General features: G+C 37.1%; 1 protein-coding gene across 4 annotated transcripts in view; it reads left to right on the forward strand.

Annotated features, from left to right (window-relative positions):
- The window catches only part of LMBRD2 (LMBR1 domain containing 2), a 43,421-nt gene that overhangs the window by 24,705 nt on the left and 5,848 nt on the right, over positions 1–12,868 (forward strand). For all 4 annotated transcript variants that reach the window (XR_006382198.1, XM_044232724.1, XM_044232744.1 and 1 more), the window contains exons 11-17: positions 170–303; positions 1,821–1,926; positions 2,616–2,713; positions 6,101–6,204; positions 7,637–7,683; positions 8,884–8,989; positions 12,012–12,141. Coding sequence is in view for 3 of the 4 variants with exons in the window: in XM_044232724.1 (XP_044088659.1) it covers positions 170–303; positions 1,821–1,926; positions 2,616–2,713; positions 6,101–6,204; positions 7,637–7,683; positions 8,884–8,989; positions 12,012–12,141 (725 nt within the window). In the remaining variant the exon portion in view is untranslated. The remainder of the gene's footprint in view (positions 1–169; positions 304–1,820; positions 1,927–2,615; positions 2,714–6,100; positions 6,205–7,636; positions 7,684–8,883; positions 8,990–12,011; positions 12,142–12,868) is intronic.

The raw sequence follows: 12,868 nt of genomic DNA on the forward strand, positions 1-12,868 counted from the left end.
TGCAGATTTTTTTTTCATAAATTCATTTTCTTATGTGGTTAAGAAAAACTGTTACTGTGTTTAAATTTTAGACTGTCAATAAATGTTAGCTGGAAATAAAGGATAATGCTTGGGGACATACAAAGTGCTCGAGTCCATTCGTCTTAAACTGATTTTGCTTGTTTTTCAGATTGCTTGCTTCCTTTCCATCTTCTTTCTCAGCATCTGTGTTTATTCTACTGTGTTCAGGATTCGTGTATTTAACTATTATTACTTGGCCTCACATCACCAGACCGATGCTTATAGCCTTCTTTTCAGTGGCATGTAAGTGGGATGGTATTTGGATACACGAGACTGACTCTGTTGCACGTATTCTTTGGATCTCTCATTTATTTCTTGTCCTTTATGGGTGTTCCACTGACACCTGTGTTTATGTGAGCTCGTTGATTAGTTTTAAGCATTAGTTAGATGTTTGGTTGCTAGCTAAATCCTGCTTGAAGTTTAAGGTTACTTACAGGCTTACTAGGTTAGGGAGGAAAGGAAAGACAGCCTGGATTTACAGATGAGAGATTCAATAAATAGATTAGTAAATACTAGGACCCTCTGAGAGTTTAGAGGTGAAGTGAGACCTCCCATGGCATCAAACTGCATCATAAAGGGCTTACGAAAATAAACAAGAATAGTCTTTGCCAAGAGATTTAGCAAGAGAGTAGAGTGACAGCTCTGGCTTGGGCTATTGTTTGTCCCTATTGTTTAATCAGTCATAACAGTATTTATAAAGGGTGGACCTTGGGAAGTTCACAGAGGAATCCATGTCTGAAGCATCTTGAAGGTTTTTTTCTTTTACCATTTTCCTCCAAATAATTACAGAGTTATAGGAAGTTGCAAGTATAGTACAAAGAGTCTTATTAACCTTCACCCAGCTTCCCCAAATGGAGTCATTTTATATAACCATTGTACAATATCAAAAGCAGGGATTTTACACCGAGAGGTTACTGTTAATTAGATTATAGACCTTATTTAGTTCTCACCATTTTTAAAAATATTTTATTTATTTATTTGAAAGAGAGAGATCACAAGTAGGCAGAGAGGCAGGCAGAGAGAGAGAGGAGGAAGTAGGCTCCCCGCCAAGCAGAGAGCCCGGTGTGGGACTCGATCCCAGGACCCTGAGGTCATGACCTGAACCGAAAGCAGAGGCTTAACCCACTGAGCCACCCAGATGCCCAGTTCTCACCATTTTTATCCTTCATCTGTGTGTGTGTGTGTGTGTTTGTGTAGATTCAAGTACCCACCACCACAATCTAGATACAGAATTGTTCAATCACAGAATAACTCCTCATACTGCCTCTTTGTATTCACATCCTCCATTTTCCTCTCCCCCCCCACTCTCCAAGTCTAGTACTGGGAGGCTGGACTAAACTGAGCTCTAGCAGTTCTTTGTACCTGAACTTGTCAGAGTGGTGTACTTTGATACAACTTCAGGCCTTTTGTGTAGTGAGTATAGTTCCCCTTGAGGATATTGCTGTCCTTGTCATACTGAGACAGATTACACAGATGAAAGACTTGGAAGAAGTGCATCCAGAAATTCCGCGGCTAAAGCAGTGGTAAACACCACCGAAGGAGGCAGCCTCAAGCCAGAACTTTGCCATGTAGGTGTTGATGTTTTAGGGAGATGCAATTAATAGGATTTTCAGAATGTCTCTCAAGTAAGGACAGTTCACATTAAGAATTCAAGATAAATACAATACAGAAGGATGAAAACAATAGTTATAGTCCAATATAATAAAATGGATTTTGCTACCATATTTTTAATATACTCTGTTTATCAACGCTTACTACAGGTTATTTTGCCGCTTGACTCCTCCTTTGTGTCTTAATTTCTTGGGTTTGACTCATATGGACTCATCCATCTCTCACCAGAATACACAGCCAACTGCTTATACATCTGTAAGTACGGTCAGAACACAGTTTTTTTAAGAGTCGTTGTCTCTATGAGATGTATTATTGTGGAATTTCTTTTTAATCCCAGCAGAGAAGTTCTGTAGTGTGATTAGGATCTTTTTTTTTTTTTTTTTTAAATATCACACTTTCTTTTGAAAGTTGTATATGTAATACTAATGACACGATAAAAATTATTTTTATCTCTTTTGCTCTCTTTTATTATAAAAAATAGTATTTTGGTTCACATGGGTTGTACAGCTGAGCAGTATCAGTAGACCTCATTATTAGCTTTTATATTTATCATCTTCAGTACACGATAATTTTCAGTAATAGTCACAAAATATTAATTAGGTAAAAACCTTAATACATAAGCAAATTCAGATATAATTGACATATAACATTGTATTAGTTTAAGGTGTGCAGCAGAATGATTTGATATACGTATCTATCTTGAAATGATTGCCACGGTATCTTTAGTTGATATCCATCACCTCATATACTTCCAAGTTTTTTTTTTTCTTGTGATGAGAGCTTAAAAATCAGTCCAGTTAGTGCTTTATTTCTACTTTGTGAGAAGTCCAAATTTGTTAATATGGTTGGCTATGAGTGAATTTTCTAATGGTGGAAAGGAATGAAAAATACAGAACTGTATGACTTTACCTTCTTCTTCTTCTTCTTTTTTTTTTTCTCTTTAGATTATGGGTTCCATGAAAGTTTTATCCTTTATTGCAGATGGATTCTACATATATTATCCCATGTTGGTGGTAATTCTCTGCATTGCTACTTACTTTAGGTAAGAAGCTTAACATCGCTTTTTTTTTTTTTCTCTTACTCTTGTCCAATCTGGATATCCTTTCTCCTTAAAACTTTTTAAAATATTTACTGGTTAGGTTTTGGGTTGTTGTTTGTTTTATTGTGGCTTTGGGGGTACTGGATGTAGTTTAAAGGATTTGTTTAAGTGATGAAGTCAGGTTCTCCCTCTGAAGGTATTTTTAAGAGAAGGATAGTCATTCTTTTACAAGTATTTAGGCTACAAAGTGGTAGGATTGATTACAGAATGTTAACTCTAAGTCCTGGCCTTCAACACTGACAGGCAGTGTAGCTTATAAAATACCCCCATGCCCATCTTTTATCCAGTAATATAAATGAGCCTTAGGGCTTTCCCCGTAGTCATTGCCGGGTTTCTAGGAGCCTCAGACCTTCACCAGCACCAAACATCAGATGGGGAGCAATTGTATTTAGGCCGTACATACAAGGCTGAAAAGGACACAGGCTACTATTTTTTAATAGGATTAGAAAAAAGTGATTGACTGTTGGCTAGGGTATGACTCAAAAGCAGGTAAAGACAGATGTGCTTAGTCTCTAACACCCTGTCTTCCCTACTTGCACATGTCAGGGGCCCTTATCCTGTGCTGGGTGTGTCCTCTTCATTGACTGCTTCAGTGCTCTGTGACACGCCAGAAAGACCACTCAAAAAAATATTTATTTATTTATGTATTTGAGAGAGAGAGAGAGTGTGCAAGCATCTGCGAGTAGAGGAGGGGCAGAGGGAGAGGAGAGAGAGAATCCCAAGCAGACTCGACATTGAATGTGGAGCCTGAGGCAGGGCTGGATCCCATGACCCATGAGATCACAACCTGAACTGAATGAAACCAAAAGTCAGACACTTCACCAGCTGAGCCACCCAGGTGCCCCTAAAAATTAATTTGTTGATGTTAGTCAGTATGTTTTTCTGATGAAAATGTTTCATCAAAGTGATTTTCATCACTTTTTATTTATATCTTCTAATACTGTTATATAGTTATTACAGATAATATATGTATACTCAATAAGAAGCTATTGAGTAAACAGACAAGTATTATTTGAAATAAATTCTTTATTGAATGTTTTAAAACATTTTACCTTCTTGTGGGTAAAATAAAAGATTACATTTAAAAATAAAACTGTTAATATGAACTGATGATAGTACATCTAACTTTCAAGTTTTTTTCTGAAGATAGACAACAGGTTTGTAAAAATGTTTTATCATTGTGAAAATGATGTAGTAAAGGAAGAGACCATATTTTACATGTCCAAAACTTAGTTTATTTTTTTAAAGTTTACATAACTAGTAATGAAACATTAGGTGCTTGTGATGTGTGATTTAGGACTTCACATGTTAGTAGTTATGTTTGCAAGATTAGCATCTCTGCTTACTTTAGTAGCTTATTATATGGATCAAGGAATAGATGGGTGGGATTGTGCTTTATCAACTAAAACTCTTAAATATAAAGATTTATTACGTCTAAAAGGAAAATTATTAATCCATTAAAGGTTTTGTTTTAGAGTTAAATGGGATAAACTTTGAGGGCCAGTTTGTCTTTTAGGAAAAGAAAGGCCAGATTCTTTAATTTTATGTCCCAAAATAGATACTCTATCTAATAGAGACATATGAAGCAGTTGCCTTAGTGACACTTTAATGGTAACTTGCTTCATAGGTTTCTTTTCTTCATAGGTTTTATTTTCTTTTGAAATGCTACCATAATTAGACAATTCCCATGTTTCGTTTTGTTTTTAAGATTTATTTATTCATTTTTTGAGAGAGAGAGAAAGAGGGAGCGCTTGCACACACTCATGGTAGGGGAGGGGCTGAGAGAGAGGAGGGAGAGAATCATGAGCAGACCCCCCCAGCTGAGCACAGAGCCCAGCGAGGGGCTCGATCCCACCACCCTGCGATCGTGACCTGAGCTGAAATCAAGAGTCAGTTGGATTCTTACTCAATTGAGCCACCCAGGCACCCTACTAATTCCATGTTACTAACAACGCAGCCATTCCCAGAGTTAATATCCAGATTTAACTGTGTGGAGAGTATAAGGCTGTTTTCTGACACTTTAGAAAAAGTTATGACCATCGCACAGTCAAGGATCCAGTTTGGGGTTTCTCACCCTGGGGTATCATATTCCCACAAGGATGAAAATAGTAAGAGAATTTTTAAAGTCACTGAATTGGCATGACCATCTACCCAAACCCCAGTGTTGCTCAGTGGTAAATGGTATATTAAAGCATGGAGATACATTATGATTTTTTTCCACATCGTCAGATTTACAGTCAGCTTTTTTACATATTGGTCATGTAAAATGGAAGACCTGTACTTTCTTGTAGCTGCTGTACTGTTTTCTTTCCTCCCAGCGTGCGCAACACCCCAAGCCCCACCGCCCCCCCCAACAACCACACGCATTCATTCCCCGCTTTCTCTTTCTTCCTCTCTCCACCTCTTGCTCCACGTATATGTTCAGGCTTATACCATTAGGAGTACATCAGTGAAAACATCTGAAAACTAAGGCAATAAAAAGAGCTTGGTCTTTGTTTTGTCTTGGATTTAAATCCCAGCTTTAAAACTTACTAAATGATCATTAGCAAGTAATTAACCCCCTGAGCATCTGTTTCCTTATCTGTAAAGTGATTATTTCTTAGGATTATAGTAAGAATAAAATAAGAGAATATCTGTTAATTGACTGATGTATATAGTAGGACCTTAACAAATATGAATACTGCCCGTCCAGCCGTTGCTTCTTTCCTTGCATGTCATATTTTCAGAGTATTCTTGTCCTATACAACAGTGAGGTTTAAAGTAAATACCAAATAATATAAAATAATAAGATAAGATATAGTGATTATAAAATAATAAGATAAGATACAGTGATAAATTCTGAATGTGTAATTAAAGTTATTTAAATGGAATTGACTAGCTCTCAGGTTATTAAAAAAATTGAACATGAAAATCAACTTTTATAATTGATATTTTCTAAACCAGATTATTTTACACTTGGGAATACTGGTTGTCTGTGTATTTTCAGCATCAGAATTGTTCGACTATAAGAGAAGAATCCGTTGCATTTGTATTATAGCCATTGTTTTGTATTGTGTAATAATTTTCTGAAGGTATACTAATGGCCCAAATCAATTTATTTTTGGAAGAAATCTGGGTATGGTGCACACCATGTCAGGGAAGTACCTGCTATATAAAGTTAGAAAGAGAAGTAAGTCCTTCTTGAAGAAAGACAAGAATAACTATGTAACTTGCTATGATAACTAATAATAAAATATAGGCTTCTTTGGGGTGACAGTACTAAAGAATGGTTTATCTAAACATTTACAATGAGAAATAATGCATGTCTTTTAAAAAATCTACTCTTATTAGTTTGGGAACCCGTTGTTTGAATCTACTTGGTTTCCAGCAGTTCATGGGAGATAATGATATGACATCAGACTTGGTTGATGAAGGAAAAGAATTAATCAGACGAGGTAAGATTTGTCTTTTAAAATTAATGAAAGGAAAGCACTAAGACTCAAAATACAACATTAGTGTTTGTAGAATTTGTAATTTTCAATCTCTCTTAAGAAATTAATGTTTTGGGGGGCATTTGGGTGGCTCAGTTAGTTAAGCATCTGCCTTTGGCTCAGATCATGATCCCAGGGTTCTGGGATCGAGCCCCATATCAGGCTCCCTGTTCAATGGAAAGCCTGCTTCTCTCTCCCCCTCAGTTGCTCCCCCTGCTTGGGTGCATGCTCTCTCTCTGTCAAATAAATAAAAATATTAAAAGAAAGAGAAATTAATGTTTTTTAGCTAAAAATCTATGTACAGTCTTCATAGCAAAAATAATTTGAAAACAAATGGGGGTTTCAGCCTTCTTTAAGAAATAAAGATGGCATAATCTTTATTTATAAAGCATAAATAATGTTCTTGGATGGCATTGGAGTCATTTTGGTGTTTTTGTGGAAAGAGCTTTGCCAGGCTCAGTACAACTATGAAATTCATGAGTTGAAAGAATTATCGATTTGATACTGCACAGGAAATCATTCAGGCCAAGGCTGGGTTTGAGAATGTGATGAACATTAACATCCTGTTAGAATACATGGCCCTCCACTAGAATCTAATCCCGATTGTATCAAAATCCCTGAATGTATCAAAATTCCTGGTGTTTGAGTGATGGCAGGGAAAAAAGAAAACAAAACTCGAGTGTGGGGACATTGGTTCCTAGACATTCCTCTATGTAGGTCTGGAGCTTTTGTGTGATCATTAGTTAAATGTAAGCCAAAATATGTTGTAGCTTCAATAGAAGCTGTTGTATCCTTCAAATTCTCTCCTAGAAAGGTGCGGTCTAGTTGATATAATGGTTCTACTGCCTTTAACATTAATTAGATCTTATCTGAAGTATCATATTCAGTCCTGGGTAAGACTTCAAGAGTAGAACTTATAAGTTAGAAGGTATTTAGAGAAGGACAGCCAGAACTATGCAGTTGTAGAATGTATCTTGTGCAAAAATAAAAACAAAAACAAACACCCCCCCCCAAAACAAAACTGAGTTTGTAACCTGAAGAGAATAAGGGAAAGGACTTTTATGCAGAAAGAAGTATCAACTTCATTTTGAAGGTAAGGCGAAGAAAAATAAGTTATCCAGAATTTGAGATCACCATGAGGAAGAACTTTTTCCTCACTAAAATTGTTAGACAAGGCCTAAAGGTCATCTCCAACAAAAATATGGGAGGTATTCTCTGTCGATTAGTTCACCTCTAAGGTCCTTTCCAACAATAACCTATTACTTTTGACTGTGTAGTAATTTAAAGGAAATTGGTCATAGCCTGATATCTTTACTTCAGCTACTCCATAATTAATTAAATTTATTAATTAATTAAATTTGTTATACCAAATTTGAGATCACTTTTCTGTCTCTAGAGAAGAGAAAAAGGCAAAGGCAAGAAGAAGGTGAAAATCGAAGAAGAGTAAGTATAGTACTTGTTAATTTGCTGTAACCTAAAGACTAATGTGAAGTAATTATAAGAATTTTACTGATTTAGAATTGGCTAAAGACCAAAGAACAGTGGGAACAGTGTAGACCTGTTCTAAAAAGTCATTAGTATTAAATTACTTTGTGTCCAACATCTAGCAGTTTCTTGCCTAAGGTCAGTGCTGTGTGAATACTTAATGAGAGAATTAATAAATTCATGCAATCTTGCTATTAAATCATTTTGATTGCTTTGAAATTGTTACGCTTTTTTGGTCATATGACATTAATTGTATTCCTCTTCAATTTTTCTTCAGTCCTTACCTCCTAGAGAGTGAAAAGGCAGAAAATTAGAAAAATTTAGTCAACAGTTACTACAAATTTTCAGCACTGGGGTATATCTATACTGGAGAAATGAAGACTCAGAGAAGGAGACATGATAGTTGTCTTCATATTTGTTAGTGTGTGTCGTGTAAAAAGGAGCTTTGTTCTTTATTTCAGAAGACATAATTAGAACCAGAGAGTGGAAGTTACTGGAGATAGATTTCACCTCTTGGTGAAAATTTCTATCTTCCTCAGTTTATCAAAACTGCGATGGGCTGCTTGCAATAGAAACTTCCATGTCATCTAATAAGAGAGCCAATGGCATGGCTATTTTAGAATGAAACCCTACATGGCAGGAGAGGTTGAACAAGGTGCCCTCTAAGATTCCTTTCAGTTCTAAGAATTGACTGAGTAGCATCCCACTTCATATGGTTTGATTATACCTATCTAACCATGTTTTTACACAACTTTAATTTTGCTTTTGAAAGTGATTTTTCAGGTCTCTGATATTTGTAGTTTATTTATATGGGAGAGAATTTTGTTATCTCATGAATTATTAATTCACATAACTTTTATGTGGGCAAGGTAAGCCAGTTGTAGCTGTCATGTTGTTTTGACATTTTAAACAGAAGAACTAAAGAGGTGAATTATAGCTAGCAAACATACCTATAAATTTTCATTTGGAAAAAAGTTCGGAGACAAAAATTATTTTTGAAAAATTTCACGGTACTATGCTAATCATACTGATTATCTGGTGAATTTCTGATAAAAGTAACTAAATTAAATTCTCTAACTCTATGGTCTGTTGACACTGATGAATTACTTTCTGCCTGTGAGTTCCTCTGTTACATATTTATTTGCGTTTCTGTCTTAGGAATGGAAAGAACGTTATGGACACAGTAGAGAAGATTCTACCAGAAACAGAAATGTTCATGTTGACCCGAAAGAGTCAAGCCTCTCAGATCTTAGTACCACCCGATGTAAGTCATTTCTTTTCTAGTTCCCTTAGAAGTTGTTTTCCTAATACTTGCTTGCATAGAGACTGAGAAGGCGTCCATTCAAAAATGCCTTTAGAGAACTGTAGAGGTGGTTCTGCATTGCCTTTCCTTTTTCATCCCTCAGTGTATAGAAGGAAAGGGAAACTCAAGTATGCGTTTCTGATAAGATATGGAGAATTGGGACAACGCATGAATAGTTGTCATCTTACGACCCTAAATAATACCAGTACTTATCCCAGGCATGTTGTAGGCAGGTGTTGATTTCTACGATTTATCTAGTTGTTGTTCTTTACTTTTCTGGTAGTAGATGTAGGCAATTCAGTCATTTTTTAAGCATTTTCTGACTGACCCTTATGTCAGATACTTTCCCAGGTATAAGGGATATAGAGAAGATAAATTTCCTGTCCTTGGGATGCCAATTAATTTTGTGAGGGACTGATAACCAAGTAGAAGACATTTGCCAGTGGGTTAAATACCCCCCCCATATCCCTTGACCCTGCCATCTGCCCCTGGAAGGGTGGTAAGAAACCCGTTTTTGCCCATAACTCTGCCCAGAGTAGATGGCAAAGGAGGTTTGACTTTGGGGGAGATGCAGGAATGCTGAGAGAGTAGAAGGGTACACTCCCGATGCTGAGGGAACTCAACCGAGGGAATAGAAAAAGAGTTCTTTTTTTTTTTTTTTTAAGATTTTATTTATTTATTTGAGAGAGAGAGACAGTGAGAGAGAGCATGAGTGAGGAGAAGGTCAGAGGGAGAAGCAGACTCCCCATGGAGCTGGGAGCCCAATGCGGGACTCGATCCTGGGACTCCAGGATCATGACCTGAGCCGAAGGCAGTCGTCCAAACAACTGAGCCACCCAAGCGCCCCGAAAAAGAGTTCTTTATAGGGAAAGGATTTCTGTGATAGAGTAATACTAACTCAGCATTTGGGAGTGAATGGTACTTTGCCGGGTGAAGGGGTTTTAGACAGAAAGATGAATGAGTGACTTAAGAGAACCTTTGGGAGAATGCAGGTTTGTTTCTGTCACAAGTTCTTAAATTTAGTATGTGGAGCCTGATGAGAGGGGAAGCTGCAGGGACAGCTGGGCAGTAGCTATTACCATGCTCAGAAGTGAAGACTTTCAAATCAAGTTAAGATTTCATTCGGGAAAGGAGCATGCTCAGATCTTTGGTTTCAGAAGGTGAATTTGAACATCAAGCATGATTTCCAGGGAAGTGAGACAAAGGAATCGATTTAATGTCTGTTTTGGTAATGCGATCTATGAGTGAGGCCTAAGGGCGTCTGGATGGCCCAGTTGTCTGCCTTCGACTCAGGTCAGGATTCCAGTGTCCTGGGATCAAGCCCTGCATTGGGCTCCCTGCTCAGCAGAGAGCCTGCTTCTCTCTCTCCCTCTGCCTGCCACTCTGCTTACTTGTGCTTTCTCTATCTTTCTGTCAAATAAATAAATAAAATCTTAAAAAAAAAAAAAAAAGAAAAAGAAAAAAGAAATGAGGGCCCAAGATAACCAGCGATCCTGGAGATGAGGAGGAAAGGATGTGTTTGAATGAGATTTAGGATAGAAGACATGGGAGAGAGCTAAAGGTTTAGTTAAAACGAGGGAAGAGGGGAGCCTGCATGGCTCAGCCAGTTAAGCGTCTACCTTCTACTCAGGTCATGATCCCGGGGCCTTGGGATCGAGCCCTGTGTCGGGCTCCCTGCTCGGTGGGGAGCCTGCTTCTCCCTCTCTTTCTGCCTCTTTCTCTCTCTTTCAGGTAACATCTTTAAAAAGGGGGCGGGGCACCTGGTTGGCTCAATGCGTTAAGGCCTCTGCCTTTGGCTCAGATCATTGATCCCAGGTTACTGGGATCAGGCCCCGCATCGGGCTCTCTGCTCAGCGGAGAAACTGCTTCCCCCTCTCTCTCTGCCTGTCTCTCCGCCTACTTGTGATCTCTGTCAAATAAATGAATAAGATCTTTGGGGAAAAAAAAAAAAAAAAAACTAGGAAAAAAGAGAGGGGACTCTACAAAGATTTGGAAGTTTAAGTAGAGGTTGACATGGTAGGAAGATGTGGGAGTGTGGGAGAATCTTCAAGAGAAAAGGAAACACAATGCCTTAGGATGCTGGCTTGAAGAGAACCTGGAATGTGGGAGGCAACCAATATTTGCTGAATGAATGAGAGAAGAGATGAAGGTCAGAGTCCAAGATGACAAAAGTGTAAGAATTGAATTGGCTTGCCTAAAGTTTTCAAAAAGAGCTATATCACAAAGTTCTTTTGAAGCTATTGGACTGCTCAGAAGAACTTTGTGAAAATTTGGTTTGTTTATGAAGAAAACCCAGCCCATCCACATAGAGAGAATGGAGAATTCAGTAGATCTGTACTGACAAGGATGATCGGTATTACCCACAGGTGGCCGTTGAGCAATTACAATGAGGCTGGTGCCGCATGTTGAAATGATAATGTATTGGATATATTGAATTAAATTAAGTCTATTAAAATTAATTTCACCTGTTCCTTTTTATTTTTTTCATGTAGCTACTAGAAAATTTATAAGTAAATATTATGTTTGCATTTTATTTCTGTTGGACTTAGCTTGCCTAAACTCTTGTCTCCTGGCAAGAAGACTCAGGCCTTTCTTGAAGAGCTTGAGTTGAGTACATGTTAAAGAAATTCTAGCCGAGAACTGAGATACAGGACCCCTGGATTCACCATGAAACCAGTTGAAACTTGAGAATGAAATAATTCATATGTTAAATATTGATTCTGATTCATAATAATTGAATCTTTATGTTGTACCTGCTTCTGAGCTTAGACTAGCTACAAGGGAGAAACTTCTGTGTTATTTCCTATCATACTATTTTTCATTTTAATCTGATTTTAAAGGAATCAAGTAGTTATCTTTTCTTATTGTTGTCTTCACAATCAAAATTCAGATTGTTTATAATCTTGACTTTTTTTCATGAGTCCATAGACTGACCCATAAAGACAATAGAAAAGTAGATATACATTTTTTCCTCCGTTCACAGCAACATCCAAATATACCAGGGCCAATAATAGGACTGAAAGAGACCGAATAGAACTCCTCCAAGATGTAGAACCTTTGGATTTTAATGCAGAAACATTTACTGATGATCCTCTTGAATCTAAATCAGAAAGGTAAGCTCTGGCTGGGGCATTGTGGCTCCAGCATTCTGAAATTTTACTAGCATACAACTTGATGAGATAAACACAAGAAAAATATTCATTTTTATTGCTAATATTAACCATATTAATCAACTTTGTTAACATTTTATATCTGCTGATGCTTTTATATTTGAAAAATTATATCATCCTATGGTGATAATTGAAATTGCTATCTCTGTAAACTACTAGTGGTATTCTAAATAAGAAAAATTGAAATTGATAGTAAGGATCTTAACAATGTTTATATGCCTGTTTCTAATGAACCCATTTATGAAATTTATCATATTTAGCAATAGCTGCATAGCCATGACTGGGTGTCAGACACTATTCTAAGCGCATCACCAACAATACTATATTTTATGGTTGTAAATCCAATCAGATTTGAATCCAGAGAGGCTTAATAACTTACCCAGAGTAACACAGCTTGCAAATGGTAAAGCCAGGCATTCAAACCCCAGGACTCTGGCAGTAGAGTCTGTGCTTTTAGCCACTGTGCTCTGTGAAAATAATTAAGCAAAAACAAAATATCAAATGCGTGATGAAATTTCTACAGTATTTCTGTAAACAGCAAAAACCCTAGAACATTCTATTTCTGTTGAACAATTAAGAGTGATTATGAAATCTTCAGTTCCATGATGTGTTTGCATCTCCCTGTCCCTTTCTTTTTATTCTCTCCATGTCATACGTGTCTTCTAGGCTC

This window comes from Neovison vison, chromosome 1 (assembly GCF_020171115.1).
Source record: "Neovison vison isolate M4711 chromosome 1, ASM_NN_V1, whole genome shotgun sequence".
Classification (NCBI taxonomy): domain Eukaryota; kingdom Metazoa; phylum Chordata; class Mammalia; order Carnivora; family Mustelidae; genus Neogale; species Neogale vison.